The sequence below is a fragment of the Phyllobates terribilis genome, unplaced genomic scaffold (genome assembly GCF_046119375.1).
Source record: "Phyllobates terribilis strain yellow unplaced genomic scaffold, ASM4611937v1 Scaffold_1__5_contigs__length_1240528914, whole genome shotgun sequence".
Classification (NCBI taxonomy): domain Eukaryota; kingdom Metazoa; phylum Chordata; class Amphibia; order Anura; family Dendrobatidae; genus Phyllobates; species Phyllobates terribilis.
The window spans coordinates 506,514,510-506,529,325 of NW_027362761.1; the positions used below are offsets into that span (position 1 = coordinate 506,514,510).

The window sequence follows — 14,816 nt, forward strand, 5'->3', positions numbered from 1 at the left end:
ATCTCAAAAATATCTCCCGGATCCATAAATTCCTCAGCAAAGACTCTGCAAAAACACTAGTGCATGCCCTCATCATCTCCCGCCTTGACTACTGCAACCTCCTGCTCTGTGGCCTGCCTTCCAACACTCTTTTGCCCCTGCAATCCATCCTAAACTCTGCTGCTCGACTAATCCACCTGTCCCCCTCTATTCCCCTGCCTCTCCTCTGTCAATCCCTTCACTGGCTCCCCATTGCCCAGAGACTCAAGTTCAAAACCCTAACCATGGCATACAAAGCCATCCACAACCTGTCTCCTCCATACATCTGTGATCTAGTCGCCCGGTACTTACTTGCACGCAACCTCCGATCCTCACAGGATCTCCTTCTCTACTCCCCTCTTATCTCCTCTTCCCACAATCGCATACAAGATTTCTCCCGTGCATCCCCCCTACTCTGGAACTCTCTACCCCAACACATCAGACTCTCGCCTACCATGGAAGCCTTCAAAAGAAACCTGAAGACCTACCTCTTCCGACAAACCTACAACCTGCAGTAACCACCGCCCCACCACATTACTGCATGACCTCCTCTACCCCCACCTACTGTATCCTCACCCATCCCTTGTAGACTGTGAGCCCTCATGGGCAGGGTCCTCTCTCCTCCTGTACCAGTCGCTGACTCGTTTTGTTAAGATTATGTAAATATTTTTGCTATGTATATCCCTATCACCTGTAAAGCGCCATGGAATAAATGGCGCTATAATAATAAATAATAATAATATTATCATATAATGCTGCAAATCACGTTCAATCCAAGTGCGGGACAAAGTATTTTTCTTGTACACCATGTAATAAAGCATTTCCATAGTTGTACAGTAGGTTCATATTGTGCTGGTATTTTGAGAGCTGTCCTGAAAGGGAATCTGTCACCAGGTTTTGGCTGAATCATCTGAGAGCCGCATAATGTAGGGGCTGAGACCCTGATTGCAGCGATGTGTCACTTACAGGGCTGCTTGCTGTACTTTTGATAAAATCCCTGTTTTCTCTGCTGCAGATCTTCCAGTTCTCTGAATGTATAAACCCGCCCACACCACTGATTGGCAGCTTTCTGTGTACACTGTACATAGGCAGAAAGCTGCCAATCAGTAGGGAAGGCGGGGTTATTCAGAGCTCATGAATATGGAGGACAACCTGGCAGCAGGTTTACTAGTCCTGTAATAATAATCTATCAAAACTATAGCAAGCAACCCAGTAAGTGACACATCACTGGAATCAAGGTCTCTGCCCCTACTTTATTCTGCTCAAAAATTTAAGTGGCAAAAGCCTGGTGACAGATTCACTTTAAGAGAAGATTTGCCCACACTGCAGGAATTGTTTTCCAGGCAGATGAAGAGATCTACACATAGAAAGTCTACAGACGTCTGTCTTCCAGACTGATGTCTGCACATCTCGGGGATTACAGCCGCTACTTGTGTCCTATGTATCTTTGCTTGCACACTCTTAAGAATGCTTGTCCTGGCAGAGGACTGTACTGTCTATTGATGCACATGCACGGATCTCGCTTGGTATTCTTGCTGCTTGTGTAAATGGTTATACATATTGTGGAAGCCGCTGTCCTGTCAATATGTAACTTCTTGTATTAAAAAATATTTAGCATTGTACAGTGTAGTGTGTGCATTATATGAGGGTGGAATGGATATGTACTTTCAACTCAACTGACTCCCTCTGTTGGAAGCTACAAAGAGTGAGTGGCGGTTATGTGAGCGGCGACGTTACTTATTCTACAAATCTTACTCCAGTGACTGACTGGAGTAAGATTTGTGGTGGGACGCACACCACTTTGCGCCTTGCCTAATTCATTAAGAGCCGTGCACCGCTTAATGAATCATGTGCCTTGCACTCCACTTCACTTCTTCAAAACCATTGTGAAAGACACCGGTCCTGATGATTTGGGGCATATATATATATATATGTTAAAATTTTTTCTCATTTTCTATTGTAGTTTCTATTAACAAATCATTCAAGCGTAACTGCAGGTGCAAAAATCAGAAACAGAATCCAGCAGGTATTATAAAGTCATGGGCAAAAGTTTTGGCACCCTTAAAATTGTTCCAGAAAAGGAAGTACGGTATTTCTCCCAGAAAATTATTGCAATTACATGCTTTGTTACATACGTGTTTATTTCCTTTGTGTGTATTGGAGCAACACAAAACACAGAGAAAAAAAGGAAAATTGGATATAATTTTACACACAAACCCCAAAATGGACCTGACAAAATTGTTTGCACCCTCAACATAATATTTGGTTGCACACTCTTTGGAATAAATAACTGCAGTCTATCGCTTCCTATAACCATCACCAAGCTTCTTACACCTATCATCTGGAATTTTGGACCATTCTTCTTTTGCAAACTGCTCCAGGTCTCTCATATATGAAGGCGCCTTCTCCCTACAGCAATTTTAAGATCTCGCCACAGGTGTTCAATGGGATTTAGATCTGGACTCAATGCTGCCTCTTCAGAACTATCCAGCGCTTTATTTCCATCCATTTCTGGGTGCTTTTTTAAGTTTGTTTGGGGTCATTGTACTGCTAGAAACCCATGACCTAGAACGCAAACCCAGCTTTATGACACTGGGCACTACATTGCGACCCCAAATCCATTGGTAATCTTCAGATTTCATAATGCCTTGCACATAGCCAAGGCACACTAAGTACCAGAGGCAGTAAAACAACCCCAAAACATCTTTGAACCTCCACCAGATTTGACTGTAGGTATTGTGGTCTTTACTTTGCAGGCCTCATTCCGTTTTAGGTAAACAGTAGAATGATGTGCTTTACAAAAAAAGCTCTGTCTTGTTCTCATCTGACCACAAGACGCTTTTCCAGAAGGATTTTGGCTTACTCACGTACGTTTTGGCAAACTGCAGTCTAGCTTTTTTATGTCGCTGTGTCAGCAGTGGAATTCTTCTGGGTCTTCTGCCATAGCCTTTCATTTCATTCGACACATAGTTTGCGCTGACACTGATACACCCTGAGTCTGCAGGACAGCTTTTAATGTCTTTGGAACTTGATTGGGGCTGCTTATCCACCATCCGGACTATCCTGTGTTGCAACCTTTCATCAATTTTTCTCTGCCGTCCACGTCCAGGGAGATTAGCTACAGTGCCATGGATTGTAAACTTCTTGATTATGTTGCGCACCGTGGACAAAGGAACATCAGGATCTCTGGAGATGGACTTGTAACCTTGAGATTGTTCATATTGTTCAACAATTTTGGTTCTCAAGTCCTCAGACAGTTCTCTTTTCCTTTTTCTGTTCTCCATGCTTAGTGTGGCACACATAGACACACAATACAAAGACTGAGTCAACGTCTCCCCTTTTCATCTGGTTTCAGGTGTTATTTTCATATTGCCCACATCTGTTACTTGCCACAGGTGAAATTAAATGAGCATCACATGCTTGAAACAATGTTTTTTACCCACAATTTTGGAAAAGTGCCAACAATTTTGTCCGGCCAATTTTTGGAGTTATGTATAAAATCATGTCCAATTTACCTTTTTTTTTTCCTCTGTTTTTTTTGTGTTGTTAAAATACACACAGTAAATAAACATGTGTATAACAAAACAAGTATAATTGCAAAAATTTTCTGGGAGAAATACTTAATTTTCTGGAACAATTTCAAGGGTGCCGACACTTTTGGCCATGACTGTATGCAATCTCATCATATGGTCTCCCTTTTAGCCGCTTTAGTCCATTAGGATTCCTCTTCATTTCCCTATAATTACGCACTCCACAAATTATTACCCACATCCTTTTTTCTAAAAGGCTTAATTGTAGATTACCAAGTGCTGTCAACTCCTTTGAAATCATGTTGTTCAAAGTTTTAGGATATTCATCAATGTTTTATTTTATAAAGTTTTACAATGGCATCATAGAAAACAAGTAACTGCTCTTTCAGACATCCTTGATTCTCATAGGAATTCTGTCACTTATTTTCATGGTTAAAACTCGTATCCATTAGGCCACGTTCACACATTCAGTATTTGGTCAGTATTTTACATCAGTATTTGTAAGCCGCAATCAGGATTGGAACAATCAGAGGAAAAGTATAGTAGAAACATGTCACCACTTCTGTATTTATCACCCACTCCTGATTTTGTAACTCTGCAGCATGTCAATTCTTTCAACGTTCAAATATTGATGTAAAATACTGACCGAATACTGAATATGTGAACTTGGCCTTATAGTGTGTAGTATTCACAGATCTGAGATTTTTTTTTTCTGAGTGGTCTGAAAAAAACAGAAACTTGACCATTTTTTGTCTTAGTCAAGCAGCATTAAAAACATAAAAAAAGTATATTTTACCCAGCGGTTTTCCTTACAACATTGCTGCAAACTTCTTTATGTACAGTTTTGTAACTTTTTTTACTTGCGTATATTTTCAGTTCATTTGATGAAAAAAAGCTGCCAAAACGATGAAAGAATTGACATGCTGCCAATTAAAAAAAAAAGTCTAGAAATTCCAAAAATGCAAGGCAAAAAAACAAGCCTGTGATTTCTGAAATCTTATTAACTTTGCTAGTACTGTAAGGCAATGTTCACACATCATTGTTTTTTTTTTTGCGTCAGTTTTCTGCTGCAGAATCTGATCTTCAAGGGCATTTTGTTCAGATTTTTCTTGCAGTTTTGGTGCTTTTTTGATGCTGTTTTGGTGAGTTTTTTCAGTGTTTTTTTCACTGTCCTTCAGTCTTTTTATGCTTGTACATAAAGTTCTGTGTAAAAAAAGAACCCTATTCTATTTTGGCATCACAAACGCTGAAAAAACGCTGATACAAATTTAGATGCGTTTTTTTTTTCACCACCCATTATTTCCTATGGGTGAAAAAACGCTGAAAGAAATGGCATAACCTTAGGCCATGTTCACACTCAGCATTTTTACAGCATTTTGTTTTGTGCAGCAGAAACCTGCTCTTGGCAGTAAAATCGCTGTGTTCAAAACGCAGATTTTTCTGTGTTTTTGCTGCATTTTTATTTTTTCGCTGTGTTTTTTTTTGCTGAACTTTACATGTACATTATTTACAGTACATGTTACAAAAAAGTTCATTTTATTCAGCAAAAATGCAGCAGAAAATGCTGCAAAAACGCTGAAAGAATTGACATGCTGCAGAGTTACAAAAAAAAACGCTGCCATTCTCAAATTGTCAGGAATAAAATAAAGTGTTTATGATATTCTGAAATCTCATAACTTTTGCTGGTACTGTTAAAAGCAGCTTGTAATTTGTATAAAAAAAATGCTGCATGTGAACATAGCCTAATAGTAAAAACTCACAATGTCCAAATGCTGATGATCGGGTCAAAAATATTGATGAAAAATCTTTTTTTTTTATGAGAAAATGACTGATGTTTTAATGAGCAATAATAGTGGAATTGTCCTTCAATATTTACTTGAATTTCGTTGTTTAAAAACACTTATTGTACATTGTAGTTATTTGGATTTTTGAGTTCCTGTGTGCACCTTTATGTTTTTTTACAGTACGTAAGTTTTCCTCTTTGCTACCAGATAATTTTATGTCTTAAAAAATATAATAAAAGTGCTACTCCGTTGACCTCTGCGGGTCGACTTTCTGCAATCGCTCCAGGCTGTTTTATTGATAACAGCTGTTAAAAGATGTTACTGATAGGATAATGAGAATACAGCTAGTCGGAGAACGCTCCTCTGCTAGAACAAAGGCTACACTAAGTTGAGTATTTCCTTCAGGGCAGGAAAACTCCAGGCATTATAATTAACTTGTCCCAGACTTTCTTTTTTTTTTTCATTTGTTTATAATTGACCAATATTCCGGCTGCCATCTTCCGCGCTGGGTAATAATCTCTGCCACTTTCATGTAACGTCAGGAGTCTCATGTATTTTCGTTAGGCCCATAGTCATTTGAGCGTTATAATTACGGTGAATAGTTTGCACCATGGCTGCGCGTTACTTGTGTATAATTGCTGTCAGTCTTGTCAGGGCATTTTTAAACACCTGGCAGACATTTTTTTGTTCAAAGTTGTTTCAGCCTCCTGCCTGGATGTTGAAAGAGTCGTCACGTAAACTTCAGGAAGCAATTTGATTTATACTGCGCAATAATAGATTTTATGTCAACTGCCTGTTATTATTCTCATGTTTTATTAAACTGCCAAACAGTGAAACAAATGAAAAGTCAATGTTGCTATTGGTGGAAATCTTGGTACGTTGAGTGGCGGAATAGGTTGAAGGCATTTCTTTATGGCCACCAACGATGTGGTCATGTGGCTGAAAAATTCTACATAAATTTTGATTAACTTTGTCTTTTTTTTTTTAATCTTGTTGTGATCTTGGCTAATATAATTATTTTTCTCCATTTTTATATCGAAAAGCAAAATTTAGAATTCCACTTGTTTTGCCTGAAATAATTGTGCATCAAGGGCCATAGGAAAGATGGACTAGAATGTTAAGGGCCCACTAGTAAGATTGATTCTGGGGGCCCACTCTTCAGCTCTTAAACTGCAATTTTCAGATTGAGCACAGTCTTACGACCGAAATATTATCCACATATATGACATCAGGCTGTTAGTTCGGGTCAGGAACCTGGAAGCTGGTTATTGCACTGATCACACAGACCAAACGTAGATGTATGAAGTCAGCCATAGTCTGATGCCTTGGACTATTGGCCTTCTTACTCTATATACCCAGCTCATAGAGCTATGTTCATACCGCAGCAGAAGCTACAAGATAATAGTGGGAAAGGAGTAACTGTGGGGCATGGAGAAGGAGGATACTATGTAGTTTGCTACTCTTCTTTTATGTAATCTCAAATCATCAAAGCTTTTACGCCAGAATGGTGTAAAGAGCTTTGAAAAGTTGCAACTTTTGGCACAAAATTCGATGCTGCACTAAAATGTTGTGATTATGGAGCCCTCACGCCATTTTTGTAGAGATCTGACAAAGTGGGTGGGGCGGGGTGGGGGTATGGCAAACCTCGCTTTTCAAATTCATGGAATCTAATTCCATTCTCTCAACTCGAGTTAGATTTGTGGCGAGGTGCACAGATGTACGCCACTTGTCAGATGATCCTCCTGATTCATTAAGAGGCGTGAGAAACTTAATGAAATTTAATGAATCCAGAACTTTTTTTCTGTTTACAATGGCTTTCACCCCCTTGGCATTTTTTGTGTTTTGCTACTTCACAACCTGGAATTTCATTGTTTTTTTTGTTGAGGGTTTGCATCAGTTCCTGTAAAGAACATACCTACAACTGTGAACATTTTGGTTTTCTTTTTGTTGTGAAGCAAATAACAAATAGGACAAAGTAACTGAAGACTTTAAAGTGCATAAGTATTCACCCTGTAAAGTCAGTAATTTGTGAAGCCTCCTTTTGTAGCAATTACAACTGCAAGTCGCTATAGATAAGTCTCTATGAGCTTTCCACTACTGGCCACTGGGACTTTTGCCCATTCCTCAAGGCAAAACTTCTTGCAACTCCTTCAAGTTAGATTATTTCCTCTGGTGAACAGCAATCTAAAAGTCCGACCAAACATTCTCATTTGGATTAAAGTCTGGCCTTTGACTAGGCCACTCCAAGACTTTTACATATTTACCATTAAACCATGTGAGTATTGTTTTCGCAGTATGCTTTGGGTCATTGTCTTGACGGAAGGTTCCAGTCTCAAATCACTGACATTGTAGCAAAAAGATATAGTCGGCACTCCGTGGTTGTAAGGTGGTGCACGTGGAGGGATAGTATTCCAAGAAAAGAAGGCAGGTTCCGGCACTCACGTGTAGGAAATCAGTTCATTTATTCCACATATCGAATTAACAAAATGTTTCAGCCTTTCCAAGGCTTTTACCAATTGTCGATATGTGGAATAGATGAACTGATTTCCTACACGTGAGTGCCGGGACCTACTTTCTTTTCTTCAAATCACTGATAGACTAAAACAGGTTTTGTCCAAGAATATCCCTGTATTGCGCACCATCCATCTTCCCCTCATCTTGGACCATTTTCCCTGTCCCAACTACAGAAAAACATCCCCAGAGCATGATGCTGCCACCACCATGGTTCACTGTGGGGATAGTGTTCTTGGGGCGATGAGCTGTGTTGGTTTGGCTCCAGACATAGCGTATACCTTATACCTTTACCATAGCATTTTTTTATAACCCAACCCTGTCTTGTACTTCTCAACAACTTTGTCCCTGACTTGTTTGGAGATCTCCTTGGTCTTCTTGGTGTTGTTTAGTTAGTGGTGCCTCTTGCTTAATTCTGTTGCTCTGTGGCCTTTCAGAAAAGGTGTGTGTATATACTGACAAACCGTGTGAAACTTAGATTGCACACAGGTGGACTTCCCTTCGCTAAGAATGTGACTTATGAAAATAATTGCTTGCACCAGAAATTTTTAGGGACTTCATAGCAAAGGGGTGAATACATATGCACTTGCCAATTTTTAGTTATTTGATCCCATAAATGTAATTTATGCCTATATTTTTCTCACTTCACTTCACCAACTTAGACTATTTAGTGCTTATGCATCACACACAAATTTTTTACAAGACAACCAGGGGTGTCTGTTGTGACAGCTTGGTAGAGCATACCAGTGGTATTCAATCACTGGCAAAATGTACTGCCATACACAAGTGCCATACACAAGTGCCTCTATAATAATATAATAATAATAATAATTTTTATTTTATAGCGCCAACATTTCGCAGCACTTTACAATTTTAGGGGGGGGGGCTTGAACAGACAAAAAGGCATTACAGAATAAGCATAACTCGGATATTAAAAGGAGTGAGGGCCCTGCTCACAAGCTTACAGTCTATAGGGGGGACACAAAAGGTAAAATGTACAAATATTGTATAATACAGCCATAATATGCTAAATTGGGTAAGAGAATGAAAAAATAAATTTGAATTAATAAAAAATCACTAATGAAATCCCCACATATTTGGTACCCCAATAGTGTCACAACATGTACCATAAATGCACTTATTTCTGGTCATCTGACTAAGTGGAAAAACATGAGAAAATTGTGTATTTTTTGCTTGCCATATCCACTCTCCTCCCTCCCACCCAAAAAAAATAATAAAAAAAAATTTGCTAAAAAATAGAAATGTAGAAAAGTTTGTCCTGGAATGGAAAAAATGGAAAATCTAAGTTTTTGTGTGTTCTTGGAGAAAAAGACGTTAAATGTTGTTCGGTGGGCTTAGAAACCCTATTAGCTGGATTGAAGAGCGACTTCAGAGACCGATGAAACGGTCGTCCATCACATATCAGCACATTTATTTCTATGGGCAATGAAATACTTGCTGGCTGCTGTGTTTTTGTTTGCATGATAAATATTTTGAAAATCAACCCAAAGCGATATTCTGAAATCCCTGAACTAGTAGAAAAATTGTGTGAATTTTTTCCTTGTTTTAATTTCTTTATAAATTACTGGTTCTCCTGCCGTCCTGTGATAAGACTATAACTGCTGGACCGCTGTCATATATTGCACTGTCCAACTTCATCAGAACTGTAATGCTTTGTGACCCCCCCTACACTGATGGAAGAGAAAGCCACTGTTCTTTTGAAAAAAAAAATTATTGTATTTGGTAAAATCCAGTACTTTTGTAAAGTAATTATATGTCAAGTCTTGGGCAAAACGAAACTGCTGTTACGTGCATTGCATAGGCAAACAAGGGTCACTCGGTCAGGATGAGAACCAAAGAACACTTTGTCACTTTTTTCAGGGTTCGATGAGTTGTTAACATTCCACCCAAAGTAATAGTTTGTTTGCATGGTAAATTAGAAAGCGATTGTACGGTAGTCATGTGACCATTCGAGCCCCCCACATTCACCCTTTGTATCTATAATTCTGACCAACTTGCTTCTGCCTTCTTTCCTAGGAAGTGTGTAGAGAGCTCTGGTGTCTGAGCAAAAGTAACAGATGTGTAACCAACAGCATTCCTGCCGCGGAGGGGACTCTGTGTCAGACCGGGAGCATTGAAAAAGGGGCAAGTTTATTTTTTTACATTTTATATATTTCTCTCTCATCCTGGCGTTTTGATTGCTAGTAGAGGTATGTGTTATATCTATCTTTCCATCCTTCTGTCTGTCTGCAAAAACAACTTAATAAGCACATCCTTGCAAAATGAGCTAAGCAGGTGCAGATTCCTGTAACTGCAGTGCACTAGGATACAAGCTACCATACGCTGACGTTTATGAAAATATAGAATATACAGTATGAATTTTGGGTTGCATTATTGCTTTATAGATTTTACTTATAAACTTGAGGTTCATAATGCATATTTGGATCAAACTGTGTGAGCCCAGCAGTCAGCTATTTATTTATCTATCTGAAGATCCACTTTACAACTAAAGGGGCTGCTCAGTGGTTAGCACTGGGGTCCTGGGTTCAAATCCCACCAAGGACAACATCTGCAAGGAGTTTGTATGTTCTCCCTGTGTTTGCGTAGGGTTTCCTCCGGGTTCTCCGGTTTCCTCCCACACTCCAAAGACATACTGATAGGGAATGTAGATTGTGAGCCCCGCTGGGGACAGTGCTGATAATATCTGTAAAGTGCTGTGGAATTAATTTTGCTATGTACGCAAAGTATAATAAATTAAATAAGGGCATCAAACTGGAGATCTGCTTTCTAAAAGTAGCATTTTGTTTTTTGTATACCTGTGGTGCTGATGATGACAATAGATACAGAACTGTCAATGGCGTACATACCATGAAGCCAGACCATGAGGTCTTTGGAGAGAGCGGGGACCCATCACTCATTGGTTTTATTCCTGTAACTGCACCAGGCAAGAGGTTGCTGTAACTGGACTTATGGTAATGGAAGGGTTTGGAGAGGAAGTAAATAATTCCAGTCCCTTCTGTCAAGGGGTGGCAAAACGTGTCCCCATAATTCAATGCCCAGTCCTATATATGCTATGGGCAGTGTCTTCATTTTATGCCACTGGCTGGAGCTGTGTAAAGCATAGTAAAGCTTGTTCTCATACCTGATTACATAATCTATTATTTCTATATATGCATATGTACAGTGTTCTACCATTTTTCTGTAAGTATAAGGGCTTTTGCATAGAGCTATACTACAGATCTGTGTTGTATGAGTCCATGTTGTACAGATCCTGATTTGGCCCATACTATACTTCCATCATCTTCTCGCTTTAAAAGAGACATTTTGAAGTTTTTTTGCTCCTGGGATTCATATGCCATCCATGAGAACAATATTGTGCCAAGTCAAACTTTTTTGGGAGGTGCTATCAGATTGTCCACAAACCATGCCTCCTTTTACAGGCCACAATCCTTTCATGATCACTTTCCCGGCATCCCAGCATAACACTCAAGAAACCTCCGGAAGTTTTTTTTTACAAGGGAGGTTTATTAGCAAACCTGTCCGGGAGGTCTCCCAGGTTTTCCAGGAGTATCCCAGTTGTTCCAGGAGAGTTGAGAAGTGTACTTAAGTCATTGTTTCCTTACATGATGCCTCCCAGTGGTTTTATGTAGCAGGACATGAAGTGCTTAGGCCCATTCCAGTCTAAGCAAGATATCACCTGTACACTGGATAAGTAATAACTATCTGCTTAGAGTTGTTAGACTTGCTCTCTCATGGCTGAAAGTCCATGGCTAGGAGGAGCTGACCAGAACGGCAGGGCACCTACACGACCATTCAAATCAGTGAAACTGATGATAGCTGAGCCATGCAATTGTCATCAAGTTTCAAAGACCAAAATGGATGCAATGCATGACCTGTTACACCATTTTGCTCCTTTTGGCTGCTTTCTTGAGGCCATGGGAGAGCAGTGGACAAAAGTCCCTTATTTTGGTGATTGGTGGTATCACTTTTAGCATTCACACTGATCTAGTTAGTAATGACAAATCCATTAGATAGGTAATAACTAATTTATATCCATTTAATATGGAGAGGTAAAGACTCCATGGGCCACCACTCTGAGCCTGGATCTCTAGCCTTCAACCTTTTTGATTCCACCAGAGAGGTTCCTCTACTAAAACTTAGCTCCTTGTTCAGACATTTACATTGTAGTAGTCTCAATGTTGATTTCTGTCATCAATTTTTAGTACTGACCATATTACCTGGGCCGATTCCAACAAAGACTACTCAGCATTTTGACTTTCAACCTGGTACTTAAAAAATGAGAACGCTTTTGAGCAGCTGTCACACTTTATTTATCCTTGCTGATGGCTTCATTCACAAGGCCTGACCTGCTTCCATGTCTTTTTCGTCCTGACTAGGACTTGGGACACTTTCTATTAGCAAGGCGTGCTCACTTAATTTATCGTTCATTAGACACGGTTATAGAGAACGCAGTGAGCACTTGTTTTATTATTTGGATTTAGAACGTTTGCTCAGGAGATTGATTTCTTGTCTCTAACTGTAACATGGTGTTTAATTTTTATTTATTTTCCTCTTGTATTTAAAAAATAAAATCCTTGCTATTTCTTTCTCCTTTTCTGGTTTGCAGACAAACATTTCTATCAGCAGACTGTATTTTTTTTTTGTTGTTAATTTTTGGCTTTCAATATAATGCAAAGCTATTGCCTGGATACAAAGCAGATGGACTGTAGTCAGCTACCCACATACCTTGTGGTTTTGATAACTGGTATAATATGCAGAATAAAGTTTCAGAGTCTGAGACATTCTGCTATTTTTTATATTAAGAATCGTTACCAATTTTTTAAAAAAATTATATACGTGTTTACCAACTGGGACGAAAGAGTGTATGTTTAACATGTGAGTTATTTTGAACTTTGTTAACCTTGTTTTCCAGAACTTGAAAAATTAAAGAAGTACCTTTAATTGGCAAATCATACCCACTTTATCTAATGAGGTAACTGCTGTAGTACCTCAAAATGACCCCTGTCTTATTACACTGATAGAAACTTGTCCTAAAATATTAATAGGACCGGTGCCTGTGAGCATGTGCAGTAGGAAGCTCTGCCACCTCCCTTCTTATGTAGGAAGATGTGCTCCCAGTGGATATTCTGATCTATTACTGGAGATATCAGGGGTGTTGAGATAAGAGACTCCTCACACTGCTGTCCACCATGTCTATCTGATCTAATACTGGAGATACCAGGGGTACTGAGGTAAGAAGAGACTGCTCACATTGCTGTCCACCCTGTCTATCTGATCTAATGCTGGAGATATCAGTGGTGCTGAGGTAAGAAGAGGCTGCTCACACTAATGTCTATCCTGTCTGAATGTTTAGTTGCTGAGACTTGAAGATACATAGACATTTTGCGGAATTGATTATCTCCAGGTCACACCAGCGGCGCTTCCTACTGCACATGCTCACATTCACCTGTCCTATTAAAGGGAATCTGTCAGCAGGTTTTTAGTATGTAATCTGAGGACAGCATGAGGTAGCAGCTGAGACCCTGAATTCAGTGATGTGTTACTTATTAGGCTGTGTGCTGTTGTTTCCACACCATGAAGGTTTTATCACTAGTAGATTATAATTGCCCCGACCACTGTCATGTGAGCCCTGGCTCGACCACACCCACCCCTCTGATAAGCAGCTCACTGTCAATAGAAAATGTACATAGAATGCTGTGGTGTGCGAGGGCAGCTTTCTGAGCTTTGATACATTTAAAAACTCTGATTGTGCCACGAGTGATATGTCGTTGGAATCAGGGTCTCTCTTCCTACATTTTGCTGTTCTCAGATGAGGTAGCAAAAACCTGGTGACAGATTTCCTTTAACATTTTAGGACAGGTTGCTGTCAGTGTGATAAGACTGTGGTTATTTTAATGTACTATACGGATTACATTTCTTGTAAAAAAAAGGTGTGATTTGTTAATTAAAGATATTTAGGCGTTTAGTTATGACATTTTCCTTTTTCTTTTTTTTATTCTTAAGAAATTCTTAATTTTTCTATCAATAATTAAAGGAATTATGCGATCCTTCCAATATGTTTTGTGGGAGCACAGATTACAATGACTAGAATGACTGACTGGAATTCGCATATGTACCCGCTGGTCCCAGCTCAGAAACAGGTGAATTCCCACAAGTCACAATGCGTGCGCTGGGGGATTCTTAAGTCTGCTGTCACACAGAGTGATCGCAGACTTATCGATTTAGACCGTACAACCCCTTTATGCTTCTGCTGCTTTCTTTGCCCCTTGTGCTATTTCCATGCTGGTCTCAGTACATTCCAGCTTCCTTTGGTAAAGTTTCATCCCATATGACCGCCACAGCGAGTCAGAAGTTATAGTAGTCCAAGACAAAATGTAACTAGATGAGGCCAGCACGTACCAACTAACATGTAAACACTGCAAAGCGCAGAATAAAAAGCATCAAAATATGTAGTTGTCCTTTTGGTTTTATTTTTTTTATATAAAGACAACTTTTTACAAGTTTGAGAATGTTAAACTGGCCATTTCATGGAATAGTGCAAAGTAATAGGCAAAGTAAATGATGTTTCTGTTTGTTTTCACTCTCTCCCCTATAGTCCTTCACTTTCTACTAACCCCCCTAATCCCTACACCTAGTAAGGAACTCTTCATTTCTCCCTCCATCCTCCCCACTTATCTCACATCCTCCTCAGAACTATTCCTCAATATTCACTCCTGTGTCTCCAAACACAGACAGCCACCTCATGGCCTCTCCTGCTCCCACCTGCTCTGCTAACATTTTCCCTGCTCCTTCTGACTGCCGGCGATATCTCTCCAAATCCTGGTCCTCCTCACCACATCCACACAGTCGCTTCCACCTCCCATCCACGATCTGTCACAAACTCTCTCAACCCTTCTAACCTTATTCCCATTCGCCCAGCCCCCGCCTCCCCAGCCCCTCTAACAGGAGGTCT

The 14,816-nt window shown here is 39.7% G+C and overlaps 1 protein-coding gene across 2 annotated transcripts in view; it reads left to right on the top strand.

Moving 5' to 3' along the window:
- ADAMTS6 (ADAM metallopeptidase with thrombospondin type 1 motif 6) overlaps positions 1-14,816 on the top strand; it is a 350,370-nt gene that overhangs the window by 228,618 nt on the left and 106,936 nt on the right. For both annotated transcript variants that reach the window (XM_073680240.1, XM_073680241.1), the window contains exon 12: positions 9,881-9,988. In XM_073680240.1, the coding sequence (XP_073536341.1) occupies positions 9,881-9,988 (108 nt within the window). The remainder of the gene's footprint in view (positions 1-9,880; positions 9,989-14,816) is intronic.